The 17,320-nt window shown below is 36.0% G+C and overlaps 1 protein-coding gene across 3 annotated transcripts in view; it reads right to left on the minus strand.

The window, feature by feature from the left end:
• LOC149078969 (cell adhesion molecule Dscam1-like) overlaps positions 1–17,320 on the minus strand; it is a 134,044-nt gene that overhangs the window by 13,512 nt on the left and 103,212 nt on the right. For all 3 annotated transcript variants that reach the window (XM_089241202.1, XM_089241201.1, XM_089241203.1), the window contains exons 12-19: positions 15,993–16,112; positions 14,453–14,626; positions 9,909–10,056; positions 9,401–9,549; positions 9,140–9,271; positions 8,796–8,963; positions 7,946–8,016; positions 1,920–2,157 (exon numbers count right to left, since the gene is read on the minus strand). In XM_089241202.1, coding sequence (XP_089097328.1) covers positions 1,920–2,157; positions 7,946–8,016; positions 8,796–8,963; positions 9,140–9,271; positions 9,401–9,549; positions 9,909–10,056; positions 14,453–14,626; positions 15,993–16,112 — 1,200 coding nt within the window. The remainder of the gene's footprint in view (positions 1–1,919; positions 2,158–7,945; positions 8,017–8,795; positions 8,964–9,139; positions 9,272–9,400; positions 9,550–9,908; positions 10,057–14,452; positions 14,627–15,992; positions 16,113–17,320) is intronic.

The following is a 17,320-nucleotide window of genomic DNA, read 5'->3' on the forward strand; positions in this document are numbered from 1 at the left end:
GAAGTGGAAAACAATAGGATTTGTTGACATAATTACATGACTATAATCCATTTTTCTTGCAAATATTTTTATTTTAAAAATAGTGGCACTCTAGATTTTGCATTATAAATTGCTTTTAATGTTCAAAAAGTTTTCGTACTAAAGAAAATGACTCGAAAATAAGCAATTTTAGACAGCACAGAATCTGAAACCTCTCTACGAGAATGAAAATTAGGAGTAAAAAGATCCAAAATTGAACATATTTCGGCGTTTTAGTTCAATACGCGTTTCCGTCTACCACCTTAGAGAATTCGAAAAGCTTTTAAGATATTCAAAGGGAACCGTTATATGGTTCGATTTTGTATAACGCGAATGTTCTCTAGATTTACATGAATCAAGAAAAAATGCTCTCATGAATTTTCCATTAAAAATCTCTCGGATATTCTGTGAAGAATATACCGTTAGAAAAGAAAAAAAATTGAACTCATTGTTCTTTGGTTCGAAGGGGAGAAAACAAATCGGTTTTTGAATTTAAAATTCTATATTGCTATGGAAGGAAAGAATGCATAATAATAAATTTAGATTATGCATTTAAATTGCTTTCGTTACGGTCTATGGGGGGGGGGGATAGAGTGTTTTAAATCAAAGGAAGAGATTTGTGATTTATGAAGATTACATCGAAATCTGCTCGCAAAACATAATTTTTCTTTATAATATCGATTATCACCAAAGTATGATATCTGAAATTAATAGCTTAGACACATGACGGTTTCCTTTAAGGAAAGATCGATTTATATTGATTCTTGCATTGCTTCTTTGTTAAAAAATGTTTATTTGATTGAGAGGTCTTCAACCCTTTCTTTTTTGGCCTTTAAGAACAAATAAAAACTTTCTGTAAATCCGGGGTTCACTCAACTCATACCTGCAGTATTTAGAATTTTAATATATGTGTATGTGTGTGGTATGAAAAAATTCGAAATAACTCAGTGCTATATACAGTTGAGTCTTAATGGTTAGGCTTATGGGGCTTAAACACAATGGGGCAGGGCTCATAAACTATTGAAGACTTTTATTTATTTTGAAATTTCGTTATTTCGTTCCTTAAGTCTGAATTTATATCAATGTCAAAACAATTTCTTTCACCAATTCTGAAAAAGAAAAAATCAGATTATTTTCAAATTATCATCAAATTATTTTTACCAAAAGTTACGGAAAATTTAAAAGTTACTATGAAATTTTATTGTTTTAATTTTTTATATGAACTCATTGTTTTCATATTTTATAATAATCATGAACATATTTTTTCAAGAAGTCTGGATTTTTTCTTTCAATAATTCTACAATTATTGAAGAATTATGTTATTAAGGTGTTTTCGGCATTTCTGTAAATTCTGCAATTGCGTACGTCGACTATTTTTCCTTTCCGGAAGCCATGGAATCGTCGATATCCTAAAGAGTGCCTGGCCCCACGAAATTGTTAACATGATCCTGGTAATAAATCAAATAAATAGCTTCCTAAATTATCATAAACCGATACAAACCCCAGCCATATCACCATATGGCCAAATCGCCCATAATAACAACTCCAATTCTACGCATTATAGGTCTGAGTATTGTCTGCGGACCTCATCGATTTTTTTTTGTTTAATCGTCTTTCACTGTTATTATATATTTTTTCTCAGAATGGTTGGTTGATCACATCCAAAAGTTCCGAGGGCCATGTGAAGACCCCCGGATTTATTTTAATGGTAACGGATATGGACATCTACGCGGTAATGAATAATCGTCCACTATTCTCTGTGAATGCCATACACCTTTTTATTATTATTATGCATATTTTATTGTTATTCATCTTGAAATATTGAAGCAAAATCTGACGTTCAACCTTATGCCATAAAATTTAAAACAACAAGCACGATCGATTCATAAGCAGTGACTCACCATTGTCTTCCGTTTTAACGATAACCTCTTCGGATGGAGGTCCTGCTCCTTTTCTGTTGAAAGCCTGAACGATCACTCCATAGGGAGTAACTCTCTGCAGATTTGTAATCATGCATTCAAGCCTGAAATTCTCGGTGGCCTCGAGAGTCTTATACGTGTAGGGATCATCTGATCCATAAATTTTGTAACCGACGTAATATCCAGATATTTGACCGTGGTGTAGATCTTCGGATGGCGGCTAAAAAAAAAGAATCAATTAAATATATGAATGAATTAAATTTCTTGGTGTTCAAATAAAAATGATCGTTTATGTATTGAAACATAGTTTCTTTATGTTATGGTTGGTTTTTCAAGCTTTTATCATTGAGAATTGTGAGACAGAAATATTACGATGAATTTTTAATGTTTGCACGCTGAATTCTATAATTTAGGAATCCCAGTATGGGTGACAAAGCTCTTTGGGATGGGGGGACTCTGGAACAACCTAGCCAGGATACGTGCTTTATCTATTAGTTGTAACAGTTCGACCAAATCAGAACAAAGGTTATGTGGTTGGAAAAGGTGGGATTTATATGCGCTGTTTGGTGACTTCGGCGAATAGACACTCGATGTTTCTCAGCATGTGCACTGTTTGGTGACAAATGTTTTTTAACGACCTTCATGCTTAGACACGCGTTGTTTATAGGTTCATCTGTGGTTAGACACGCGTTGTTTATCATCGCCTGTGATTGGACACGTGTTGCTTAGCATCATCTTTGGTTGGAAACTGTAACGTTCATCGCACCCCACTACTTAAACTTATTTGGACTTTCCCAGCAGGTGAAAACTGAACATCTGTCGGTTAGAAAACACCCTAGAGTTAGTACGCCGCAGCCTAAGCAGAGAGAGACAGGGGAACCGTAGGATGGGAGGGTTGTGCGACCATTGTGGTCTGCACCAAGGCTTTGGATAAAATGTAAAATGTACAGATATTATTATTTAAAATTAAAAATAATTTAATAAAAGATTTTGTCAAGGTTTGATTTGTTTCATCATTGACGAGAACTTCTATACTACGCTTCAACACGTGTTGTTTAGTATCATTAGCGATTAGACACATGTTCTTTAGCATCCCTCTTCAAGGACCACCTCTGATTCATAACCCATAGATTAAAAAAAACGCTGCAATATACTAAATACATGAATTAGTTTGGTAGAAAAAAATATATTCTTGAGGATCCTAAGATATTTTTTACTTAGAAATGGCAAATCCTAATAGGTTTTAAATGCTATGCTAGTCTATTGGTGCGATATCAACGGGTAAAAACTTAATACTCTATATACCGATATATCGGAACATGAAATGTTTGAGCATCCAGCAGAATGAGTTATATTTTATATTTTGATCACCACTGGAACATAATCGAAAAAAAAAAGATGGGGGAAGTCGTGATGAATCCATTATCTGTTACGATGATATCCTACCAGGTCCAGAAATTTTGAGTGCACTTTACTTCTTTTTCCTCCGACGTTCTTTCTCTTTATACATAATCTGCGTGTGACATCAAAACTGCATTGTTGATGGTGGTGACATGTCGACGGCATTATGATTAAATTCCCTGCAGCTTCCGAACACAGATACGAAAAAAAAAATCCGTAAAGTACCGAAAAAAAAATACCCAAGCGTGATACCGAGATTAAAAAGAAGACCCAAAACGTTTTGTCGACATTATATATATATATATATATATATATATATTTTTTTTTTTTTTTTTTCTATTCTATCTTCTCTTTCTGCCTAAATATGTGCCTTCTTTTTTTGCTCTCTCTTTGGTCATAAAGTCTCTCTCACTCATTCCTCTGTCCCTAAGTATTGGATTCAAGCCAAGTTTAAATGGATGCAGCTGAAATATATGTATAAAAAAAATCGACTTTTTTAGGTAAAAGAGAAACGCATCAGCCAAACGCTCAGGAAAAATGCAGATACGTTTGAAGAGAAAAGATGAAAGGCAGAAAAAAAAATTAAAAGAAAATGTGTTTCTCTCTCCTATGATTAATGACATACGAATATTGTTTATTACGTAGGAAATTATCTTTTTTTTTGTTCTACAGTAACTATAACTTACTGAGGAGGAGGACGAAAAAAAAGTATATATGTTTTTTTAAAAGAAATTTTCATACACGGAACTTCTAGTGTTATGACGTAATGTACGAAGAAAATGAATTATAAACATCTGTAAAACTAATGAAAGAAGCCTGATATGGAAAACTCGGTAAAAGAGCTAATTTTTCAGATTTATTAAATCTTTCTGTTTAACAAAATTATAGAAGAAGAAATAGATAAATTGGAGAAGTGCTGAAAAATTGTTGAGAAACGGATTAACCACGTTTCCCTTTTTCAATTTTTTTTTCTCATATATTTTGAAAGATTTTCTTTATTTTTGAGTAATTTTTCTAATGAAGTTGTCATGTTTGAAGATATAGTGAGTGTTTCCTAAAAGGCATTATTTCTGGTTGCGAAAACTCATTCGGTCTGTGCAGACCTAGCGCGAAGTTTGTTTCACTGTAGTTCTTGCTATGTGTAGTGCTGCTGTATATGTAGTATCCGTCGTCAATTTTTCTAACTTCAAGTGGATTTTAATGATTGAATAATTATATTGTTGTAGTCTTGTTGCTAGATCTGTTACTTGGCCGCCTGCGGCGAGGCTTTTTAACGGAGAGATCGGTTCGCACTCGTGCGTCAAAGTTCGAAACCACAGAAAATCAACTTCAGCCGACCAACACTATGGCAACGGTGGGGTATGGAGCTTCAAAATCCATTGTTTTAGTCTTTTTATCCTTACCGATGCATCGGACTCGGATCCAAAACCTGTTCATGTAGCATTTTTTAGCAAATGTGAGACTCAGTTTCTACTATATGAAGTTCTAAATACAGTGAAAAGCCCAACTTGAGAGTACTCTGCGCACCAAGAAAAACAAAGTTGTAGAGTGATTATCGTTATATCGAGAAGCAGCATTATCATTGCACACCGCCAAATTTATGTTGTTGTTGACATTCTTTTCAAACCGGTATTGATAGAAACCAGAAAATGCATACATACATAAATATTTACTCATCTCAAAAAAAAAAATAATAACTAGTTTATTAATAAAATCCAGTTGGAAGTTTCGTCCTCTGTTTAAATGCCTGTCGCATCTGACTGATGTGTATCACTTAGAAAGTAGCAATACAGACGCTTTCATTAACAATGTCGAGGATCAGTTGGCGCAAAATACCAATTTTATCAGGCAAACTCGGTAGAAAGAGAAAAAAGTGATGTGTTCAAAAATACAGCGTGTAAAAACAGATTCGTACAAAGATTGAAAATTCATTAAAAATGAAGGAATTTGTATATTTAAATGCGGTTTGCGAAGAAGTTCACTCACGAAAAGTTGCTCACGAAGGGAATTTTTTATTAATTTTTTGGTGCAGAAAAAAATAGTTCAATATTTTTCGATAGATGGTACTACACGAAATCAAATCATTTGAAATATGCAAATCAGTGTCCTATAAATAGCAGGGTTGTAGATTTACAACTGGCAACTGATTTCTGAATTTTCCTGTTCCTGGCGCTTTCGTAAGGTTTTCATTTTTATGTCTACATTGGTGAATAAAACACCGTTAATGATTTTTGTTCTCTTCCCACCACGAATTACCAACTAAACCTTAACGAACGTTTCAGACCCGAAAGAGATAAAAGTAAGGTTCAGTTCAGGTCTAATCACTCCTGCGAGAATTTCGGGTAGCACTCTCTACGACAAAAATTTGAACTAATTGTTTTTTGTTTACCCAAAACATTTCCCATCCGTCCGAATAACGTTTTCACAAACTACATTCAAATATATCAATTCCTTTAATTTTCTACTAATTTAGGGACACCTTGTATATCGAACGCAATGTTGAGGGAGATATAATAAAGCATCGTTTGTAGCAGTTTCAAAAATTTTTCGAAAAATATCGTTATGATAAAGAATATATTAAAATCCATTGTGGTAAATTATATCGCCGTATCGAGAGGAGTTAGATCACAGTCGAATCCCGTTTTAACGAATACCGTTACAGCGTTCGTTTTAAGGAAAACCTTTCCAATCCCCCAGATAAATTTACATAGGAACAACGCAAAAACCTGGAATTCCTATATAACGAAATTTCGTTGTAACTAAGTGATTTCTCCGGTCTTTTGGAGTTCGTTATAACGGTGATTCAACAGTATAAGCAATTTCAAACTGGATTTAAAAAAAAAACATCGTTGTAGAGAGATTTCTCGTTATATAAAGTATTGTTGTAGCGAGGTTTCACCGTATAAAGAAAGAAATGGTTTATTGCGAACTTCACATAACTATGATATCTACCAATCTGTATCAAAAATGAATTTTTCTCGCGTTATTCTGGGTTATTATTTAATTCCACCCCAGTTACTAAAACTCATTCGAAATCTCATATCAAACCAAATATTTTCGGAAAATCCATCGAATAGAAATCCGTCCGTCGCGTATTGTCCATAGGGAAATTCCTGTTCGGGAATAAATAGCTGCGAAAAAGGACCTAGTTTACTTTTCAATGTGAGAGATGGACAAACTTTGGTATCGAATTTCGAATTTTCTATCCGTTCTCTAAATCCCCGTATGTTGCAGTAAAATTGAGAAAACCTCTCGCAGTTTCTGCATATATTCATCTACCCGTCTTTCTCCTTCTTGGGTTTGTTTGGTTTTTTTTTTAGCCCCGTGAGGTTATAGATTGCTTCAATTAGTGAATATTTCAAAGATGTCTGTTCCTGAACAATTGAATTTATGTTTAGGAAAAATATCTCGCAAGTCATAGCGAGAGACAAAGAGTGGAAAATATAAAAACAAATTGTTCTTATTCTGCAGAAATTTATGTCTCCGGGGGAAAATGTTTACGACTTGGCTAATGCACGTTGTTTGATGATAAATCGTTTTTGTTGGAGATATTTTTAACGTTGCTCTTGGTGCTCGCCCATCTTCTTTCGTTTTGGGCAGAGTTTTAAAAATCTTTTTATGGATTTATCCGAGTCCTGATCTTGTCTCAATACTTTTTGACTTCACCATTTTCACTGCTTTTACATTACACACAGTGACTGATAAAGAGTTATATAGTGGAATTTTTTAGTTATTCCGGGGCCGTATGTAACTTCAAAAAGTCTTCGTTCATGATCCGATTTAAGTCAGCTTAGAACGATTATTAGCCAATATAAGAACGATAATGATAATTGGGGTTATCATTTCGATAAGTACAGTATACCCTCACTATAGTCAGCGACATATCAGATCAAGGTTATGTACGAATTACCGAAATCGTCGGATCACTGAAAGGCTGTTGCAAAAAAAAAGTAATATAATCTTTTGAATGGGATCAATTTGGGATCGATATGGTTGTTACGCCGTCATTCAGATGCTTCCACTCGAGGGATACCAGTTTCGGTTAGTTAAGGCTAATCCCAGGCTGTTGTGTCGTTACGAGTTCTTTTTTAATAGGGTTGCGAATGCTGGAGTAGCGTAACTTCGGTTGTCAGGAATTCCCCATGGATAGGCACTTTTAGACTGGATGGGAGTAATTGGAAAGCTATCCATTCTATAATGAATGTCAACCATAGTTTTATGGGCAGTATATTGCAGGTTTTTTGATTAATTGCTAGTGGGATGATTTGTTATAAATGTAGCAAAATTTAAACAGCATAATACACATTGAATATAAAACCCACTGAATATCCAAACATATTTAACTTTAGTTACAAATGGCCCAGTAATTTCTTCTTAGCTCAGGGCTCCCATCTCTTGTAGTATGCCCTGGGCTCGTAGTATCATCTTTTCCTTTTCCACTTATGAAGGGGAGCCAGAGTGATAACTCCGGATTCGGAGTAGATTAAAACCCGCCGGATTGTACTGTCTACTGTACAATCCAATTGGATTTAACGGAGTTAGTTAGATGGACATCAATTATTGGATTTTAATTCAGAAATATATTGTTACTAATAAGATATACTTACCTGCCAAGATACTCTGAGCGTATGGGAACTTATAGCTTCTACTCGGACACTCAGCGGTGGACCTCCAGGAACTGCGTGGATAATATTTGTTTTAAAATTGTTATATATTTATACACTTTATTTCAGTAAACATTTTGAGACACTAAAACAAAAGTTTTAAGCATAATAAATTAATTGATTCGTCGAGTTTCATTCATATTATTTATTTTGAACTTCAATCTACACTTCTTGCATACTAATTTCATTATTAGAGCGCATTTTCGCTCTTATCATATGAATATACAGGGTGGGCAAAAAGTCCGTAGAAACTTTAAAAATTCATAAAAACCGGGAAAATAACCGATAAAAAACGGTTTGCAGGGTTAGCATTGCTAGGTCACAGGAATTTTTTTGACAGGGAAAAAATAACTCAAAACAGCCGATAGGTAGCGCTACACAATTCGAAGAAGAGATACGCAAATAACGAACAGAATGCCTCCAAATCGTTTATTACGGCAGCGTGTGTTCCACATGGCCACCACCACAGCAACTCTGCCGTTGCTGAATTTGTGACTCGCCTGCAATGTGTTATCTCCTGTGGTGGTGGTCATGTGTAACACATACTGCTGTAATAAACGATGTGGAGGCATTTTGCTCATTATTTGCGTATCTTTTCTTCGACTTCGGCTTCGTATCGGCTGTGTTTTTTCTGTCTTAAAAAATTCCCGATGGTAACCCTGCAAACCGTTTTTTATTTCGGTTATTTTTCCGGTTTTTATGAATTTTCAAATTTTCTACGGACTTTTTGCCCACCCTGTATTAAGTCAAATTGTTTAAAGTAGCTGAGTTAAATGAAACACGTCATACTTACCCTCAGTATCAGTGGTTGCAGTTAACGTAGAGCTGTATTCACTTTCACCAAAAGCGTTCTCGGCTAGGACTCTGAAGCTGTATGAATTCGCTGGCGCTAGTCCAGTGATAGCTACTTTATTCTCGACTCCGGAAATGATTATGTCCTTCACCCCATTTCCCCAAGAAACTATAAAGTACGTCGAAATATATATTTTATACTCTTTAATTAATTTTTTAAGTGAAATAATTATGATGTTCGTAATACAGTTTCATCGCTTCTATGAATTCTGAATATATAGGGAACTCACAAAATCTCATTTTTTTGTATAATCAGTGAGTAGTACTGAAACAATAGCACCTTACCAGAAACGTTTTGATATTGCAGTTTGTATTGCAAAATAGGACTGTTTCCTGAATATGGAGTAGACCATGTGAGGGTAATGCTTCTGCTTGTACTACTGTGGACGGTGAATTTGAAAGGCCTGTCAGGGCGCTCTGATATGAAATAAGATCGGAATGTATTGCATGTGTTATTTAATTCATTAAATACGGGATACAATTGAAAAGTAATGTAAAATGAAATACAGCTCAAGGGATTAACAAATTATGTAATAATATTATTACCTTGAACAATTATCTGTATATTTCTTTCGTCTTTACCGAAAGCATTTTCAGCAACGCATGTAAATAGCGAAGAGTCCCTTCTATCAGCGGAAGGTATTCGAACGTGAGCAGTCACTCCTTCGTCGGTTATTTTCTCTTCTAAGACGTAGCTGTTAATTAATTAATTAATTAATTACAGCACCATTTTTAAAAGAAAATGTGGAAACAATTTTACAATCGAGAATTGTTGAAATTAATAAGAAACAAATAGGAATGGATGAAATTGAATCCGCATTTAAATTTTGATTACATACCTCACGAAATAAGGAAAAAAATTTAATTTTCTAGTATACAAAAGAGTATCCGATTATGTATATTTTAGTCTTTTAACAATTATCCCAAAGAATTGAGATAATGATATTATCACAAATACAGTATTGCATACGAGGTGCGAGTTTAATATTCAAAATTTAATATATGAAATCATTTCATTTCACTTTATTATAAGAAATTAATATGAATTGCATACTGTTTTTCTGTTTGCTTTTCCAATATTTGACCATCTTTTCTCCATAATATCGTCAGAGGTTTATCACCGAATGCTTGGCATTTCAGCGTGATAGATTCTCCACGTTTTACAGTGTCGGCTGTGAATTCTTCTTTGAAATGTGCTGGAACTGAAATTAGAGAGAAATACAAGAAATGGTCATTCTCACGAACAAATTCCCAATATCAGTGCTGTAATATTTAACGTTACTATAGCACAGCGTTTCTCAACCAGGGTTCTGCGAGCTCTTGAATAACCTTTGTAGCATAGTTTGCTGGGGCACGCGGTCCATGAAAGAATATCGAATGGGCCCTCACTTTGTTAACGGTTGAAGGTCCCTTGTGTAGACAGCACGAGGGTTTTATGATCCATGAATCCTCACATTACCTTTATTCACTTTGCGACTGAAATGAAACGTTGCACTGTCACTGAAAAAGACTACCTATCCGCAAACTTAGGATACATTACTACTCATACAGCCGTTGAACTGTTAACAAAAATTTAATATTTCACAAGTTATTCAGTTACGAAATTGTCCAACTATTTGGGCTCACCCCCTGTATAATCCACATACAAATAGCAATTTTTTGTTTGGTAAGAGATCTGAATACACTGGATAAATGTAAAATAGTTCAACTGGTCAAATTGTATATGTTACTACGTTACTTCGCGAAACTTCTGGATTTCTCAAATTGGCTCTTCGTATAGAATCGACCATCTATTTGAATATTATGTTTGGTTGTGCACGATTGGAAAGACGTGCACGAAAGCCACGGCTACGAATAATTGATGAACTTATTTTCAAAAGGGAGCAGCATTTCTACTTCTTTCAATGGTTTCTGAATCTATGGAATGAGCTCTGCCGGATTATGCAACAGGGTTTATTCAAACGGGAATATTTTTGGCTGAAATTATGCAATGCGAAGTTACTCGTTTCTATCAAAAGGGAACATATATAACTTATTCATTCACTTCGGTATTTTTCATTCAAAAGAGAACATAACAAAGCGGTTCTCCTACCTACTTGGCTTTTAGGGAATTTTCTTTTTCAAAACGGCGTATTTTATAAGCGCTTTCTAAGTCGAATTTTACAGAAAAACCTTCCGACAACGGACACCGATGGGCCGGAAAACTTTGTCCGATAACAAGGCGGGTCCGTTAATGGATAGTAAAATATATTGAGTCCCGTGTCGATGTAACTCAAAAAAGTGTCCGTTAGTACAGGTGTGTGCTAGCGGGAGTGTCCGTTATGAGCGGTTCTAATGTGGAATGATCGTGTTCCTTATGTTGCTCACCAGAGAGCTGTGGGAATACCTTCCTTATCTAAGTGAAACCTTCTGAAATCAATAGGGGGGCGTAAGAATTCACGACTATTCAAACTTAAGAAGCTCCAATTTTATCAAAAGGTAATATTTCCACTGATTTTCTTTCAAAAAGGAATATTTCCAAAATTCAAATTTAGGTAACTAGAATGTTGATCAAGAATCATAATATTCAAATATTCTTATACCACTTGCATTTGTGGGCTACATATTGGCCAATTTTGCACTTTTTAAAGCAGCCCATTCCGGAGAGCCACTGTGCGGTCGTGTGGGCATCATGTTGGACTCTCGCCCTGAAGATCCAGGTTCGAACCCTGATGACAGAACGGTGGTGGTCGGCTGAAGTCGGTTTTCTGCGGTTTTCCAGCTTCGAGGCGCGAATGTGAACCAGCCTTCCATTTGAAAAAGTCTCTCCGCAGAGAGCAGACAGGCCTACAACGCGATACTAACAAAACATAGCAATTCAAGCATTTCCATCTTTACTTCAGAAAATGGAAGCCACAGCGTAGCATGAACACGAAACAAGCGCAACTCGACAACATAAATACGTTAGGGTCAAGCATACACTCAGAACACACATTCCGGCATGTGCCCATTTGTTAGAAATTCCGTAGAGGAATGTGTACGAGGTGCATGTTCGGTGAAGTAGTAGTAGTAGTCCATTCTGGAGGAAATTTAAACATGGGTAAAGAGGTATGTTTTTTTACTTATACTTTAAATTTAGCGAAAGTGGGAAAGTTGATTTTTGAAAATAAGCTCTTAAATTATATACAGTGTGTATGCATGTGCATATAAATACGAGGTATGTTTTTGAAGTAAGTATCGTTTTGATGCCCCTGCCCCTGCAGTGCTGCGGTCGCCATTACGCACATGCGCGCTGTCTACCTACATCTATTGACATACCACAGACACCATTACGGAAACATTGGACCATGTTTAAGTTTGTTTGTGAGTATTTGAAATTCCTCCGCAGATTGAGAATGCCTCCTGTGTAATACTCGCTGTGATTCGTTTTCTTACTACTAAAGGCGTGAAAGCGGCTAAAATTCCTCGTGAGCTCAGTAAGTGTATAGAGGTAACATTATATGAGCGATGGAATGGTACGGAAATGGGTTAGAGCTGTTAAAGATAGCCGTACAAATGTTCTAGATGAGGAACGAAGTGGGTGACCTTCTGTCATTACTGAAGATTTGGCGCAGAAAGTTTGAGTTTCCTTAATTTCCAGAAGTGTTGTTCTCTATGAAATTGTGACTGAACGCTTAAATTATGGAAAGATGTTCAATAAAAAACAAAAGGCGTGACACCTGTGAGTGTGTTGCAGTGGTTGTCAAATCAGGGGCAGACATCTATGAGGATGGGATTCAAAAGCTGGTTGTACGATACGATAAATGCCTTAATATTGGTGGAAATAATGTAGAGTATTGTAACTGTAGAGCATTAATTAAGTAGATTAAGGTACAGGCTTTCAGGTAAAAAAAATTGATAAGGAAAGTCAACTTGTTTTCTTTTTATTTCAAAACGGTACCGTATATACTCGTATATAAGCCGACCCCCCTCACTTCAGGACCACCAAAACCGCAATAAATTGAAAACCCGTGTATAAGCCGACTCCAAAATAATCCGCACATTTTAGAGAAAGGAAATCTTATATTTTCATGTAAAATTAATAGCTAGCGGAAATTTACAATAGAAAATGATTCAAACTTTTTAATCCATTTCTTCTGAGTCTCCAATCGTAATCCATCATAGGGCATCTTCGTTTTTATCCTCATCTGGGCTGTCACCGCTATTGTCACTTTCAAAGAGGATATCATCTTCAGTTCCGTCCATAGCATTGCTGATGCAACACTTTTTGAACGATCGAATAATAATTTCGGTGGAAACAGAATTCCACGCCTTATACCCATTGCCATACTAGGCCAACGTCAGGTTTCTTCAAGGCACCACTTTTTGTAGTTTCTTTAACATCGGAACCAGGACCGCAACTAGTGGGGTGCAGGCGGGTCTGGTGCCCCGGGCGCAGGACTAGAGGGGACACAAATTTCACTCTGCCCCTAACTATCATACCATTCATAGAAACTGAATGAAATTTTGGCATAAGGTATTTTGATGTATGCGCTCAAGAATGATATGGAAAACAACAGTGTCACTCTAACAGTTACGGTTACAGTGAGAAAATTTCGAAAGTATCAAATGGCAACACCAAGTTTTTTGTATTGGAATGTGATTTCCATTGTGAAAAACCTTAAATAGCGTTCGAACGGCAACTGTAGCATGAGAATCACCGGCGGTAGATAGGCTAAAAGTGAAGACAACCAATAAGGACAGAGAAGCAGCATAAAATAAAGCATTTTATTGTGTTTCACAAATTTTCCACATGACCTTGTGGAGGACTAATCAGGCTGGGATCTCAGCCGAATGAAACGAACATTAATGCTCTGGTGCACGGCAAAGTCCTTTTTGCTTTTTCCTTGCCTAGCTCCGGGGATTTTCGTGCTACAGGTGCCATTCCAACGCTATTTAGTGTTCTTCAGTATGGAGATCACATTCCAATACAAAAAACTTGGTGTTGCCATTTGATATTTTCGAAAATTTCTCACTGTAACCGTAACTGTTAGAGTGACACTGTTGTTTTCCATATCATTCTTGAGCGCATACCTCAAAATACCTTATGCCAAAATTTCATTCAGTATCTGTGAATGGTATGATAGTTAGGGGCCCATATGTCGGGATAGTTTTTTTATAATCACCCCGTAGTTAACACAGAAAATATGCAAAATTCCCTTTCGCATAAACTTAAATCGGAAATAATTATCTGTATGTTATGAAATAACTCAATAACGTGATCTTATCGTCGAAGTTCTGCTTGCCTGCCTTTGTCGGGGTGTTATGTAATGCTTCGTTAGTTAGAAGTCGCCTCGTGAATGTAATTCAGAGGCCATTGAGAGAGAGAGCAGAGAGAGAGAAAGAACAGAGAGAGAGAGAGAGAGAGAGAGAGAGAGAGAGAGAGATGTATACGATAACCGAATATATTCGCAATAACATATACTACCGCATTTAGATAAAAATATATAAATATTCGCCCAGTGCTCTCGAAATGCTACTGCGTGTGCAACAGGATGGTGTTCTTTTTATTTCTTTAACAGATGTTGTATTTTTAATTGGAATTCCATTATTAATGTCACAGGAGACCGTTCCACTCACCTCTGATGGACAATTTAATTACGGTGCTGATGCCAGCTCCAATTCCGTTTGTAGCTTGGCACATGTAATAGCCTTCGTCGTTTCTCTGAACATTCCGTATTGAAAGCGAGCCGTTGTTTGTGGGACGAATGTGCACTCCAGCAGGCAACGTTTTGTAATCACCCGAGAGTGAACCTGCGTAAATCATACAAAATTAATTTATTTTTAAATATATAAATACACACAAATATTTTTTTTTTGGATTCGGTTCACGAATCTTTTAGGTACAGTGAAACCTTGTTACAACGATATACGATATAATGATAAATTCCTCTACAACGATTTTTTTCCCCAAATCTTGTTTGGAATGGCCTATAGTCTCACGTTAAATTCCTTTAAATACAACGATATCTTCTATTACAGTAAAATCCCGATATAGCGATACCTTGAAAAGGTTGTTTGAAACTGCTACAACGATATACATACATACATATATATTTAAATGGTACTAAACGCAGATTTTGAAAAATCATATATTTGGTGGCAGGTGATGACAATGTTGCCTCTCGATGTAACGATGGCTTCCCTACAACGATATTTTTTTAGGGCTGCAGATTATCGTTATATGGAGGTTTCACTGTACCAATCATACATTAAATACATAGTCGGAGATTAGAAGTAGTAAAAAGTTTTTATAATATTCGAATTACCTATCTCATTCTTCTATATTAAACCTATTTTATGTATCCAATAAATGCTAATATCGATTGAATAAATCGATGCTCCGCACAATTTTTATTTTTCGGAGGTCTCTTGAAAACAAATATTTTGGAAATTATAACATTCAAAAGCATAAACTCCAATAAAATCTCCTTCAGAATTGGAAATTCTTACTGTGCGAAAAAATCAATTTACCGCTCTGCTTCATGGTGGAATATGATTAACGACATAGAATTTAAATATTCATCCTTAACTCAACGCACACGAATCATTATTCAATTGAATCGGTGGATCAAAAGCATCAGCAAAATCGGATATTGCCTTCGGACATGAGAGCAAGACGAGTATTTGCTTTAACGTTCGAATGAATTCGAGAGATGATTCGCCGAGCAAATCTGAAACATTGATCATTTTCCCCCCAAATATATTAATAACATTTTTTTTACGACCATGATTTATAGGTTAGTTCCATGCTGTCCAAGCTATTTGATATCATGCACGAGTTGAGATTCCCTCTTTTGAAATCCAATACAGATAATTGAAACGTGAATGATACGTATTTAAACATTAAGATCTATACACGTTCTATATAAGCAAAAGATTCCCCCAGGAGTGTTGCTGATGATTTTTCAGAGCATGTGCTACGATTTTTTAGTGAATGATATAAGCAGTTGAAATGAAGCCGTTTCGATTGAAGACCATTGATCCTGAATTTTCTCAGGAGTCAATCAAAAGTAAACGGTGACCAATTTCATTCATAGAATTTCTATCGGTTTGAACAGGAAACAGACGTCGAATACAGAGAAACGTGTTCGAGATAAATCAAAACTGAGTTATATACCTTCGGAACGCTTCCATTCAATCTTCGGTTTCGGGAATCCTTCAGCAACGCAATTCAACATCACGTCTGAACCAAGTACTGAAGCTGTATGCACGGGTTCTATTGACCATCGTGGAGGAGCTGAATATGTAACGAGAATTATGCATTCATCGATTAGAATGTTCAAACTTACTATTTAGCAGATTTCAAATGTAAATTTCAATCGGAATTCTCTCTCTCTCTCTGGATTTTCGCTACCATATGTATTACGTATGTTATTGCTACATGTATCTTTCTCAACATTAAAAAACATTTCAACTACAACATTTAACAACATACACACACACATATATATATATAGGGTGTTCTAAAATTGAACCGACAAACTCAGAGGGTTGTTAGTAGTTATCACAAATTGCTATGGAACATGGTGTCGCAAACCAAGTTGAGAGGGTGAAAATAGCGAAAAACGCATGCAGGTTTCGACGTCACTCATTGAAACAGACAGCCACCTGCTATACGAATACAATCCCGGAAAACGAGTCCCGGATAGGCTGCCTGGTATCTTCGAGCTCGTCCGGGAATAGTTTTTGCGTCGTTGTAGACTGTGCAATGACATCAGTGGCCGTCACTTCCAACAACTCTCGTAATGCATATAGAAATGTCCTCTCCACTTGTCAATACAAGATTCATTGAGAGAATGGTTATTTGTGGAGATGAAGGTTACAAGGAAGAAAATTCATCACGCTCCAAGGTTGAAACATTCTATTTGCTTCCATAGCTTAGATGGTAGAGCGCTCGTCCGGCAAACGAGAGACCGGGGTCCGAGTCCCCGTGGGGGCAGTGATGAATTTTCTTCCTTGTAACCTTCATCTCCACAAATAACCAGTCTCTCAATGAATCTTGTAACTCTCGTTATAATTAATCAAATAAATCTTTTTGTAGTTATTATTATTGTACTTCTTTGTCGTTCCAGCGTGACATCGAAGCCTGCATGCGTTTCTCGTGATTTCCACCCTCTCAACGTGGTTTGCGATACCATGTTCCATTGCAATTTTTGTTCCCCCTTGATGTCTACTAACAAACCTCCAAGTTTGGCGGTCCAATTTTAGAACACCCTGTATATAGCTAATATGTATAGCAAGAAACACACATATTTTAAACATTACAGTACAAGAATAATTTGCTAACTTCTAATTTGAGAATTCACTGAAATGCTTGAAATTCGTTTTGCTCACTAGCGAAATTTATATGGTTTTTGAAATTTTCGTATCATACCCATGATCTCGTTTATTTTCCTTAACAATAGTCGTAGTTAGCGAGTTCGGCTTTATTAGACGATAAAGTTC

The sequence above is a fragment of the Pholcus phalangioides genome, unplaced genomic scaffold, assembly GCF_987345545.1.
Source record: "Pholcus phalangioides strain wild (caught in Gottingen) unplaced genomic scaffold, Ppha-v1.0 ptg000013l_1, whole genome shotgun sequence".
Taxonomy (NCBI): domain Eukaryota; kingdom Metazoa; phylum Arthropoda; class Arachnida; order Araneae; family Pholcidae; genus Pholcus; species Pholcus phalangioides.